This window comes from Podarcis liolepis (genome assembly GCF_965112155.1).
Source record: "Podarcis liolepis genome assembly, chromosome: 3".
In the NCBI taxonomy this organism is placed as follows: Eukaryota; Metazoa; Chordata; class Lepidosauria; order Squamata; family Lacertidae; genus Podarcis; species Podarcis liolepis.
The window spans coordinates 72,585,812-72,599,997 of record NC_139557.1 but is presented as its reverse complement, the minus strand read 5'-3'; the positions used below and the strand labels follow the sequence as shown (position 1 = coordinate 72,599,997).

The 14,186-nt window shown below is 35.5% G+C and overlaps 1 protein-coding gene across 22 annotated transcripts in view; it reads right to left on the bottom strand.

The window, feature by feature from the left end:
- Window positions 1–982: 982 nt before the first annotated feature.
- QKI (QKI, KH domain containing RNA binding) overlaps window positions 983–14,186 on the bottom strand; it is a 116,853-nt gene continuing 103,649 nt past the window's right edge. For 6 of the 22 annotated variants that reach the window (XM_083496616.1, XM_083496615.1, XM_083496617.1 and 3 more), the window contains 2 exons: window positions 12,201–12,275; window positions 983–7,657 (listed from right to left, as the gene is read on the bottom strand). In XM_083496616.1, coding sequence (XP_083352742.1) covers window positions 7,641–7,657; window positions 12,201–12,275 — 92 coding nt within the window. In that variant the 3' untranslated portion in view covers window positions 983–7,640. Of the gene's footprint in view, window positions 7,658–8,178; window positions 13,033–14,186 lie in introns of those variants that run through there. The other 16 variants (XM_083496611.1, XM_083496607.1, XM_083496613.1 and 13 more) reach the window with 6 other exon arrangements.

Below are 14,186 nucleotides of genomic sequence, written 5' to 3'. Positions count from 1 at the left end.
GCGTAGGCAAACTCAGCCCTCCAGATGTTTTAGGACTACAACTCCCATCATTCCTAGCCAACAGGACCAATGGTCAGAGATGATGGGAGTTGTAGTCCCAAAACATCTGGAGGGCCAAGTTTGCCTATGCCTGTTTCAATGTGTTGTAAACCACTTCCACATTTTTTTCTTTAAAATATAAAGTGATACAGAAATAAAATGAACAATAATAAAGCAAAAGAAAATTTTGAGAACACTGAAATGGTGTGACTGAGGTAAGCTGGTTCCCTTAGTGGTCTGTATGATTCCTCAGGCAGGAAACCGGTGAATATTGGGAAGGGATGCAACTTGGGAGAAGGGAAGCAAAGAAATAGGAGGTCATTGTGGAGAGTTGACTTGCTTAATGCTACAACCATCCTGTGCCGCAGCAACCTACATGAGGCAGAGTGCCAATAACACAGCTGAGTGCCCACCTCTTCTTGAGGCTGAAAATATTGACCAGGTTTCCAGAATACCCCCACCAACAGCTGCAACACCCAAGGCATCTAGAGAATCTACCATTTCAAAAACAAAAGCTGCCATTTCCTTAAACCTTCAGAGACAGAGTAGAATAAGGGCAGGGACCTTCATTAAAGCAAGAGGTTAAGTACTCCTGGAATAACATGCCATAAAGCAAGGGAAATGTGCAGTTTTGCTCTTCCTAGGATGTACCACCTAGTCACGGAAGTTTAATTACCTGTAAGACAAGTACAACATTTATTTATCTTGTTCAATAACTACATGAAACACAAGGATTCTACTTTTCGTTGGACTTTACTCATCCTTGTCTGGTTGTTTAAGTAATATTTCTAAATTAACTCATCGATTACACACACACACAATTCTGATCTCCTTTGACTGATAAAGGCCATCTCACATGTATTTTACAATGAGAATGAATTGGGGAACTAGATGGAGAACTCTGGAATCTCTTAAGGTGTTAGAAACATTAATGACAGTTAAAGAGTGCAAAATGTACATTCTTTATTCTGCCATACATTGATACAGAATAAAATTTGACTTTTCAAAATATAAAAGTATTGACAGCCCTGCAAGCTGTCAATTGGCTTTTGAGGATAAAGCACATATAATTTTTCCAGTTTTTATTGCACATCATTTACAGGCGTGTTTCTTATTATTATTTACAAGTGTTTGGGCAACACCCATTTTTTCCTAATACACTGTGTTGCACAAACAAAAACTTAAATGATTCAAGCATTCTCACAACAGAACTCAATAGGTTATTTATATATATTTAAAAAATTCTCCTTAATCATTAGTCCTTCAGAAGCAAACCTTTGTCCTGGGAGTAATTTCTCCTGATGCAATTAGTAGTCAACCACTAGCACAACTGGTATCCAGAAGTGAATACTACAAGTAAGCCACCTGCTGCTTCTCAAATACCCACCTTCTAAGGCAGGATTTTTACACCTGCAGTTAGTGATCTGGCAGCATAAAAAGAATCAGGAGCACTGTTCTTTAGTTAACCAGTTTGATTCAACATTGATTAGCAGGAAGTATTTCACTGGCGATTGTGTTCACTTCATATTATTAATGCTACATCAAAAATAAAGATAGGAATTCCAAGCACAATTCACAATTTGCATCCTGGGAATGTTTTTAGACTGTGGACCTATCTTTATTCTATGAAATACGCTACTTCAGAAACTTGTGTTAACATATACTTATTGTACACAGTTGTGCCTATTATGTGATTATTGTATGGCTGTCCACTTCCACTGGTATTTCCTAATGAAATTACTTCAGTGGTCCCTACCTCCACTAAAAGTTGTCAATTGGTAATGGTGGTCTACAGTAATGGTTATTTTAAGAAAAGAGTGGCCATCTTTTAAGTGTTCACTTAAAGATCCGGTATTGGAGAACTACTATTTAATCCAACTAGGTTAGGTGCACAAAGATAAATTCTACTTGAATGGACAAAATTATGGCCTAAGGACTATTTTTTAACTTCTACAGGATATCACAGCACAATCCTAAACATGTTTACTCAGATACCAGCTTCATCATGGTTAATAGGACTTGTAAGCAGGCTATGAATTTGGTGTCTTGACCAGTTTATTCCTCCCAGTTACATATTGTCTTGTATTTAGATGAGCTTGTTTATTCCAGGAAAAATAGCCACAAACTGTCCCCACTTCGGAGGAAAAATCACAGGGACCTGCTGGTAAAGGGCAAATAATAAATTTAATGACAGCTATACTCAAGAGTATAACAGCAACAAGCAGACTTAAGTAACTCGCCCTTATTTCATTGAGCCTTTTCCAATATGACTTAACAGTGGGTACCCCCATCCCCCATGGTAGTCGATTTTTATTACTAAGTAACCAGCAGTGTTTAAAATGTGATTTAAGTCTTTAGAAATAATGCCTAACTCCAATTTCAAATTAAATACATAAGGTGCCATCTCAAGGAACTATATGGCAAGGATCCTGATTTATGAGGTGCTGTGCTTGTGCATGGGTGCTCCCCAACTCCATTGAATGGCAGCTCTTTCAAAAGCCCCTCCACACTCAGGAGGGCTCAAGAGGCATGAGCACCTGTCATTTGAATGACATATGCCTTTTGCCTTCACATACAATTTAAATCCTTTCTTCCAGCTCACAGAAAGGTTTGGTTTCTCACCATAAAACAAGCCATGGTTATTATTACTATTCTTATTTTAAAAATGTGTCTCACTGTTCTATATTATACAAATATTAATCAATGTTGGTTGTGGCTTCAAACAAGTGGGTATGCAACCAGTGCTGCAAGGGAAGACATCCACTTGGACAGCAGGACTTCTCGCCTTCCCCAAACCCTCTGGAGCAATTTTTAGGGTGTGTAGAAGGTTGCATGGGGTAGAAAATGAAGGTGACATCCAACCACACAAGCAAAGTCTGTTCCATTCATGTAGTGTTGAATACAACTCATGGGTCAAGGCTAACATTTGTTGACCACTGAAGCATATTGATGACAGGTATATTGGTGTAATACTGAAGTGGGTTATCAACCTTTACTACAAAACACCCTTTTATTGTTTCATACTTAAGAGCAAACTTTCATATTATCACAAATATTGAGTATTATCTAGTTAAAACTCTGGATTTCAGTATTTTCTACTTTATTATATTATTCATAAAGAATCCTTGAATATGTTTAAAATGTATCAATCTGTCCTAACATAGCCTCTATCTAATAGATGGGATTTTGTTTTTATTATGTGGTAGAACTGAAGTATAATGCTTCAGTTATACATATTTTAATGGGTATATTTAAAACTGATTTCTTTACTCAGGTGTCATTGTCTATACAAAATCATTTTTGTTTTCAAATGAGTAAATTTTAAACAAATGTAATTAACATAGCAGCTATGAAGAGGCCACAGAAAGAATGGGTTGTATCGAACCAAGTCACCCCATTTTCACACAAGGACATTGATTGTGCAATGGAACTCCCCCTTTCCTCTCTTCATGCACCCCCACAGCATGCTCTGGAGAGACAAGGAAACCTCCCAGAAGAGGTACACATGGGACAAGACAGAGAAATTCGGTTGCACAAGCTGTAGTCCTTCTGTAAATAGGATGAATTTGGGGATATAACCCCAAGTTCTTAACAATTGTTTCCTAGTAGAATGAAGTTGATTGAAAGTAACTTACTACAGCTTGCTTCTCTGAACTCTGATTGCTAAAGTTATCCCTTGGTAACAGTCAACTTTAGACCTCCTTTTTGAAAATGGCTACTACTAAAAAGTTTATTTACTTTTTGCAGTTATTACAAAATGACCTATTTGACTTTGTACAGCTTTGTACTGCCCTGAGCTAGTGTTCAAGCACTACAGATTTAAAAACCCGCAATCCTAAAAGTAGTTAAGCTACAGTGTTCAAGCTGTTTACTGTGAAGCAACCTGCTTGAAGTCAGTACAATTACCTGAGAATTATGTAGTTTGAGGATTGCAACTTAAACCCCTTCAGGGTCACAATGAAAGTAATTTAGACTCATGTACAAGGGAGAGAGGCAGATTCTGCTAGAGTAAGGGGTGAAAAGTTTCTTGCTTCAAATACATTCAGAAGCATGAACAACACAGGAGAGTTACATATTGAGATGTCTGCTGAATTGTCCTTTTAATCAGTGCTTCAAATCACACTGAATTTGTTGTGTAGCTTCAAAATGGCTCAACAAAGAATCAAACTGGTTCCTCTGGGCACATAACATAATTTACCAATAGATTGGTATCTTTGCCCTTTTGCTGTGAGCTGACAGTGATTATTTCAGAGAAGGAAAGTGTGGAATTAGTAATGCAGATGCTGAAAGGCAAGTGGCAAGACTCTACAAGAATGCCTCCAATAATGCTACTTGTTCCCAACTCTATTGGCACCTACCCCCAAGGTAAGAGGCCAGAATGACCAAAGCCAATTTAATAGTAGTGTGCAGAATGTCAGCCAAACAAACAACATAAAACAAGTCACGTTGTGTTATCGGTGGTCACGTTCTTCAGGGTTAGTCCAATAACTCAAGACTTTACATTCTTCCGTCTTTCCTTGTTTATTTTAATTAAACATGTAATGGTTAATAAACTGACATAGTCCAGAGTTAGTAGGTTGGTATTATAACATTTATTAAAATAATGCTATGGGTTAATAGAAACAGCAAAGAACCAAAGAATTAAAATGCAAGCTATGTAAAAACCCAACTAAAACCCAGATATGTCTAATGTATTCAATCCAGTAGCTAACTAAAAGCCCAAAGACAACACTCCCAATATAATAATAAAGTACTGCAAAACAATTGGCAATTTTCAGTTATCAAAATTGTGGGTTTTGCATTTTTGTATCCTTTTCTCAATCAGGAAAAAAATTCTTCTGAATGTTATATAACATACATATAAAACAAGATAGAAAAATACATTATAAACTTGTAACAATGGCTGTAAATACATTATCTTACATGTTTCTCATAGGCAATAGGTTGGTTATGGTACATACATAGCATCAAACTAAAGTAAAAGGAATAGACAAATACATGTTGTCTGTATGGTAACATACAAGCGATGTATGTATACCCACTCTAAAAAAAATTACATAATACTGTCAGAAAAAAGTCTTAAACTACATATTTTAATAAAGAAAAATTCAATAAAGAATGATAATACTGAGAACCAAGGCATTCAGAGATTTCAAATGTCATGCTTTAAGTTGATCCAAAATGTTGTCAACTAAGTCTTCAAACTTTTTCAGAACAAACATTACTTTTATAAGTCACACTTCTCCCAAGAAGAGACCTTTGATCAGCATCTAAAAATGTCCAGGTTTATCATAGTTGAGATGAAACTGGATCAAATACTGGTTATGTTTTAGCAATTCTCTCTCCAAAATTTTTGAGTGTTGCAAGTTTATTCAACCAAACAAAAATCAAAATGGCACAGCATATACTGAAAGTCAAACCAAAAAACCTATGTGTAACAGGAAGACAAAGCCAGTGGCAAGATAAAATAAAAGCTAGCTGAATACAAAAGGATGTATGTTTATTGCATAGTAAATAAATTGATACTTGTTTCCAGGTGAGACACAATGGTTAGACCAAGTCACCATGCAGGTGCTTAAAAAGTAAGCCCTCTTACCTAACTTACTATTGACCTTTGATTTGGAAGCTGTGAAGATTTTTAGGATAATAAGTTGACACAATGGAGGGGGGTTATCACCTGATCTTTGCCAAATCTGCTCAAAGCAATTCACGTATCACTACTTGCTCATATTTTTTTTTACTTCACCTTTGTGCGTAAAGTGTTTTATCACCACTAGCACAGCTATGCAAATGTTTACTGACTCAAACTGAAGCATAGCTGAACTTCCAGATAGTTAACTGATACTTCTTTTCCTTTTCAGTAAAGCGCAACCGGCAGTTAACATTCATCAAGTAGGAGTTTGATGAGGAGTACACACTATTTGGCATTGTAGATGAAGCACACAAAAACCTAAAACATGCTCAAAGACGGACTGTCTGAATGCTCAGTTTAGTCATGGACAAAATCATCCTGTAGGCAAGTTCACGTTCTGCTGTGTTTTCCCATATCTATTTCAAATAGGGACAATGCAACCTATTCCTGGGGCTGGGGGGGGGGTATAACACTTGCTACTGTATAAATAGTGTAATCTAATACTTTGATTTAGAATGAGACTGCATCTTAGAACCCTTTGGTTTAAGGCTGAGCAAGTACTATAAAAATATATTGTCTACAATTGAAGAGGGAACGTGTTACAAAAATATTGCGGTTGGCTGTTGGTGGAACAATTCCATTTCACAGTTTCAGATCTGACAAAGTTGCATTATGCTATGGCAAAAACCAGGTAATTTAAATGGTCAACTCATTTGTCTTTCCTCACAGCTTCTTTTCACATACTGGGCGACAGAGTGGCATGCATTAACTTGCTGTCTGAGGGAGGAGCGGATTATACGAGACATCTGACTAAATGACCATGAAGAAAATAAGGCACTTTCTCTTCTTTATACTTATTCCAATACTTAAAAAATAAAAAATAAAGACAAAAAGGCTCTTTTGGTCTTTTGTTTCTCGACAACCACCAGAAAAAATCATTTAATGAAATAAAGGGTTTCTTTGTTCTTTTTTCTTTTTTATAACACTTGAAAGTATAAAATGCTACATTTCCAAAAATATATTTTTTCTGCACCAGCACCCTTGTATAGTAAAAGTATCTACTTTTTTTCAATTTGTTTCAATGCACTACACTTTATCTACAATTTCATTACATGTATACAGCAAATAGGCAAGCATGGCTTTTACATCCTTAATGAAATTTCTCTATACAGGGAGGTTTAAAAAAATATTTGAACAGTTTGCCCAGTAATGTGACACATAATGCATGTACCTTGTACTCATGTAATCTTTTAAGGAAATTGATGTATTGTAAAAGAAAGTATCTCAGGATTAGCTTCAATAGTGTTGCTGTTTAGTTTATGCATTGATGTAGTTCAAAAATTCAGTAACCTATCTTTCATGGCACTTTTTTTCTTCTTAAAAACACCCAATTTGGCAGGTAATATAAAAAAGGCTGCATCTTCTGCCCTTTGAGGGCATTGGTAGTGACTACACTGCATGTCAAATTTTGAATACTTTTAGGAATCCCTTCACCAATGACATCCCTGACCAAAGGTTCATGCATGATGCATCATCATACAGTACATTCAAAGAGAACTTTGACTTCTTTATGAGAAGAAAAAGATTCCTAGAAGTCTCACAGTAACTGCCTCTGTCATCAGGGAGTTAAGGGACATCTGCCTCCATCTCTCAAGTGAGGCCGTTCTTACCATTCATTTAGGGTGGGACACTAAAAGATGATCAGTGCGGAGGGATGAATTGGACCTTATTGCTTTACTACTATTCAGTGCAGGTTCTAGAACCACTTTCACCCAAACAGGGAAAAAAAGCTGAGTTGGAGGACAACAATTTCTTTGTCTTTTTGTTAGATGGTAAGACGAACGGACAAGTGCCTCAGCTCGCTGCACTGAAGACAGGCAAGCAAAGGCGATTACCAGTTAACTGATCAGCAGGCAGGCATGGTCAGGTCATCATTGGGTGAAGAGTTCAGAGGTCAGAAGGTCATAGGTTAGTTGCCGGTGGCGGCTGGGTGGTTAGAAACAAAAACAAAACAAAAAGGAAAGAAAGATAGAGAAGAGATTAGTTTCAGCTAGTGACGGCTTAATGACAACATGAAAACTAATCACAACTAATAAAAACAAGCATGTTTAATTCTGACATACTGCTTGACACCATCTACAGAATGCAATAAAAATCATGACAGCCTTCTATCATGATTTGAACATATGAAGGAGAAGCCCACTCCCACAAAACTGGTTAACGAGGAAAAATAGAAATAAAATATATCTAATGGTTAGTAGCAGTCGATGAAAGGGGGGGAAAAACAATGAACAGTTTTTGGAACTTGGTAAAAGAATTTAGAACAGTCAGTGCACCATATCAGTATCTGACTGCTATTAAGCATTAGTATTCTCCCATGTGCAAGCATCAAAGCAAGTAGTAATGATGAATGTGATTATTAAAAACTGATTGTTAAAAGAAATGAATCTAAGGAATTTGATTTGTCATGAACAATTTGGTTTCACATAAACTATGGGCCAAACAAGTTTTTTTGTTCAATATATTTTATTGCTTTTCAATGATTCTATTTACAAACAACAATGAATTTCTTGGCTTCATGATACAAAGCAATACTAAATTGAAGTCTAGAAGTGTAGGCATCATCATAGGGACCAGGAAAAGGCCAAATGTTCTAGCCAGCTTTTCCTGCTGAAAATGCTATTTTACACATATAGGACACTAAGAAAATGCACTTGTATGTAAACACTGTAAAAGTCCTGCCATTTTAAATTCTATACTTAAAATGCTCTAGTTACATCAAAAATAGAGGAAATCTAATTGATACTAATAAGGCATTTTAAAAACTACAAACAGCTCTTTTTTCAAAGCTAATACTCTGCAAATACAATAAAATCTGACATTTCATATACATTCCTGCTTTATATTTTTATATTTTAAAAGAAGCCACCTGTAAATACTATTTTCTTTTCCAAAACACACACAAAAATTACAGTAAAACATAAAAAAAGTTCTCAAGTGGAAAGTTATCATTCCCAATGTTCTTGAGCTGTTCCTTCTTTAATGACTCTCTCACATTCTCCTTCAACAACTTGGTCCACTTTACAGTAGTACAAATTTTAAGACTCATTCAACAGCTTTATCATCTCTAATAAATTGAGGTTTGAAAAAAATATTTGTACTGTTGCCATTGACTAAAGCAGAGGAGATGGAAGTGAGAAAGGTATTCAGTGCAAAGTCAGATTTGTGCCATTTTGTAAAATGAAATTCAGTAGGTGCAATGTTCACAGATAGCACACTATTTAATGACAGACATTATGGGTTGGATTCATCTTCACATGTTACATTGTTTCTATGGCCTATCATTTAGGCTACAGTTCATGAACACTAAACATTATTGCTGTAACTTAAATGAGACCTCATGTTCCCTGATTTATTGATTTTTTTGAAAAAAAAATGCTGAGAAGTGGGGTTTAAGCTAAAAATGTTGTCAAAAAATAAAAATAAAAACAAAATTAAAAAATAAATATTTAGTGTGGCACCATCTTGCCACCTTAAAATGTATACTAGATATCCGGAATCTTAAAGCATTCTTGGTACTTACTACAATTTTGATTAAAATGGTATTACAAATTTTAGACATAAATTATGTGACAATTGGCTTTGAAAACATTCAGTTATGGACTTAGCAATGCCATTTTTTTGTGGTTTATAAAATCAATGCAAGCTATCTTAAGATACCAGTACACCTGTGATACATCCTCTGCCAAGTCCCTGGCCTTCTACAGTACACACAGGTTTGTCAACTGTGCAACACACACCATTTACAGTTTATTACAATTAGATCAGTCAGTCACTCTCGTTACATGAATCAAATTCAGTTTTGTATTATTTATATAGCGGGGCCTTAACCTTGGCAGAAATTAATTAAGTACTGCTGAATTCTTCCATTCTAAACTTAGAAAAAGAATGCTGACAAATTGTGGGCTCTTGCTTTGAATGCAATGCTTACATGTAAGCCAGCATTAAGAATAACAGCTTGCTTAATGAGAGAATATAATAGTAGCAAACATAATTTGGAAAAAAGTTTAATCATAGACCCAGTGAATGTACATTCTGCCTCTCATCTTCTTGCAGCTTTTCCTTATGAAGAGAAAGCAATTCGGTTTACTGACATTGTATTTTAACTACCATCAATGCTGGACAGGTAATCAAAGTATAAATCCACAGCAAGTGTAAATAGAAAGTGCCCACTAATTTTAGCATAATGGAAATTTTCAAAAAGTGAAATTGCTTTTAACTTCGAAGTTGGTTGTACGGAAGCAGTTAAATAAAATCTAAACAAAATACCAATATATGCACACAACAATCCTATTGAGAGAAACAGGTGTAGCACTCAAATCTATTGCAACTTAAAATGAAAACAAATACTATATTAGTTTTATGAAATCTTAAATTACCTACAGTGTTCACTAATTACACTTATTTTTGAATCATATAGCACCATTAGCAAATAAGCACTGAAGAAAAAATGTTAAGGAGGTCACCTTCAGCTCCTTATATTATATACAATAGTAGTTATAATTGAGAAGGCACTTTGGGAGCCCTTGCTACTAAAAGGAATTCCAATTCCAAGACTATAGTTAATAAAACTAAAAACCCTGATGCTACATCCTCACGTTACTTGAAGCCAAAATCTGACCAAAAAAACTTACAAAATATTTTCCAACAGCCACATCTAGTTAGAAGCAAAAGTAAGTGGCTGTCTGTATTAGTACCCAAATGCTCAAACTTTCCAGCTGCAAAAAACAGAAACAAGGACAGTTTGTGGCTGAGTTCAGCAATACTTTCCGCTACCTTTTTTCTTTACCAGCAACTGAGTGTGAAATTATTCCTTCCCACCCTATTCACCGGACAAAGCTGTCCTGCTTCCAGCATCCTTTCACATCCCTATATGTTAATAACACTTTAATAGTGTACAAGCATGTAAAATCCACGTAATTTCATTAAGCAGAATCATGTAATTTACCCCATTCCTCAAATATGTGAACCAAGTGAACTGGGCCTATGTGCATTCTTTTTCTTCCCCTGCATGTACACCCTGTTCAAATATTATACTCACATTTGGGCAATCTAACAAAGATAGAACTGGAAAGGCACACTATCTGTATGTAATGAGAAAGTAGGGTAGGGGGAAAGATTGTTCAAAAGAAGCTTGTCATAACTAAGTAATGTATTGAGGGAAACTATATTAATTCTGTTGTAGCATTTTAGAAATGCTCCAGATTATTCAACTACTACTCTGGTTTGGAATGTTTGTAGTAACACTGAGTTGCTTTGGTATGAGCCCAAGAACAGGTTAAATGTATGAAAAGGCTCATAGGGTGTTATACAACCTTCTAAGTCTTGCAAGTAGATAAAAGAGCCATTACCTGAATGTTATCAAATGTATCAAACCTACAGAAAACTCTTATACCTCAAGCACTGCAATTCAACACTTCCATTCTAGTTTGTATTTCTGAACTGTACAACACACATTAAGCCCCACAACACCCCTGTGAGGTAGGGAAGGAGGATTTCTATGGAAACAGGCAGTACTGCTACTTATCAAATCCACAGACCAAGCTGATACTACATGTGGGATAAATGCTCCTGAGAATACATAGTCACACTACTGCCAGTAGCATACTCAATGTCAATAAACCGAGAGCTCACTTTTCACAGGAGAATTAAACCATTCACGGGTCCAAGAGTTCAAGGAACATGAATTACATTTCATGTAAAAGGAGAAAATGAAGATTTATTTTCCATCCGTTAGCTAAGCCAAACAGAGTCCAAAAGCAGTTGTCTTTGCTAACCAGAATGTCAAAATTGTAACAAGTTCAAGAAATGAATTTTAGCATCAAATGATATAACTAAAAATTTATATTTTTTAACAGAAGTGAAATATTCTTTATCAGCACAAACCATAACCAACTTCTGATATATCAATTTTACTGTGTGTTTTTTGTTTTTGTTTCGTTTTGCTAAATTTAGAGACGGGTTTTGTTCTCAGATATCTGCTCAAGTTACAGTACAGTGGCACAAACCATTTATCAGAAGAGAGGAAACTAAATCTTCAGCTTTCTCCTGTAATAATAAGAAAGCATTTACTTCTATCTCATTAAGCGCCCATCCATTCATTTTATTTTGCAACACCAATCTGATATCTCCAATTAATAATAGTCACATGGGAGGGTCAACTATTAATGTAATACTAAGACTTCAGTCCTGCTTGAATTTAAATCATACATAGTGCTTACAAAAGGAACAAGTTATAGCATTTTATATTGAATACACTGAAGGTTTTTTTTAAAAAAATCATTTAGATGAAAAGAGTACAGTAGTTAACAATTTTAAACTTCTGGAACAAATATTACTAGCACTTCAATTTAATGTAAAACATCAATATAATGGTCAAAATAGTATTTGGTTAACCAGCTGTGGTGTTGCAAATTTCATGTACACTCAAAGCATTTCTTATAAGCAAGAACTGCAGAACTAAACTAACCTCTGTCTGCGGTCACAATCCTTTGGTAAGGATGGACACGCATATCGTGCCTTCGAACTTTAGTAGCCACCGCACCTAGTTAAATTGCAATTACCAAGACAGTTAGAAAACATTTGATAAAACATTAACAGCAGGCTTATCAAAATGGATTTAAAATGATCACTTTCTAAAAAAAAATTCATTTTAAGAAAGCAACAAGTTAAGGCACAGTAGTTTCAAATTTTAATCTTAATATATGAAGTATACCTGTGCAGATTAATATTGCATTTATTTTAAACATCCGGGCCTTAACCTGCATTATCCATTCATTTACAAACTCAAGATTACAGTTTCATGAAATCTACTAGACCCAAGCACATTTGAGCTTTACTAGTCACATATTCACTGAAGTGCCTTCCTTGCAGCAGGACTACCTTAAATAATGCCATTTTTAATACTGAAGATTCTTTGCTAATTTTAAAACAACTTCCAGTTTTTACCATTTTAAAAAGTTTTAAAGCAATTCCTCAAGCCTACAGACTGTGGTTTAAAACTAAGTCAATAACTGTGAACTGCAATGAATTAGGTGATTAGTAAAGCAAATAGTACAGAATACATAGCAGTCAGTATACTACCATACACTCATAAATCACAGCTAGTTTGTCATAGTACAGGCTATACCAAATTAATAGCATTTTTATTTCTATGTGCAAAAAAGTGCAAGTAAGTCACTGACTGCTAGGCTATGTTTTTTCAAGGCTGCTGAAAACTAAGCATTTGTTAAAGTCAGCTCTGACGAGGGTTCAGTTAAGACCATTCTTGAATTCTTAGCCTTTCGTTGGGAAAGCCATACCTAAAGATAAAAGGAAGGGAATGAAACATTAGTCAACTAAGATTTGATACTATTGCCAATCTTCCTTTCCTCTATCACGTATTTTTCCTAAATCAATCTTTTCAATACTTTATATTATCTCAATATGTCACCATTTTACTGCAAATTGCATGTGGATCTATTATGTGCCACTCAAATCAATGAGGCTAACTTCATTTTTCAACACTGCCATTTTGCATTTTCACCTAGTAGCACTGTATACATTTGTCCCAGACCAGGGGCAACTTTCTTTTCCCAATTGTCACAATGTTGCAGTCCGTTCTTCACATACTCTCTTGAATCACAAACATGGCTCTAATTCTGTGCCCATCCCCATCGAGAAAATTGGATGTGTTATGGCACCTACAAAGCTTTAAGTTTGGTTGATTACTCTGAATTCACCACATAGGTAAAATTAGTACTTCCACACAATTCTAGTAGTTAAATTGAAATAGTCTATGGAGGGGAGGGGTTGAGGTCAGCTAAAAGTAATTCACCTATTTCCTTACTATAATACTGTACAATGCTTTATCTTTTACTATAGACTGCAATTATGATGATTACCAATAGTCTGCTCCCCAAAACTAAGCTAATAATGGATTATGGATTAGGCTAGATTAATGCCTATGGAACTGCTACATTTACAATTTGTTATGCATGACTTCCAGTAATCCATACCACAGAAGTGTTAGGATTGGATGAAGTCATGTAAAGAGATTTGCTACCGGTGACAGAATGTGGGGCTAAACTACTAATATTGCTCCTGAAAAGACGGTCTGCATCTGAAATAAAAAAGACTTGCAAAGGAAGAGAAAAGAATATAGGAAAAGTTAGTGTACCAATTGCCCCAAAGCACCACATTGTAGATGTCATTAATTCAAAATCAGGGCTAAGATAAAAGGCAAAGCACTGTGAAGAGCTGAATTGGTTCTACAAAAGTAGAGGCAACAATGAAAAGCAAAAACTTGAGTGCTTAATGTTCTCTTCCTATGACCAAGAAGATGTGAGCTTGTGCATACAGACACACAAGGTCTATTCTTCTGTAAACGAGCACTACTTTCAGCATAGTAACTGTTTAGATATGAACCAGCCAAAGTTAAGCACTTGTAAGTCTCATTGATTCCAACACAAGTGTT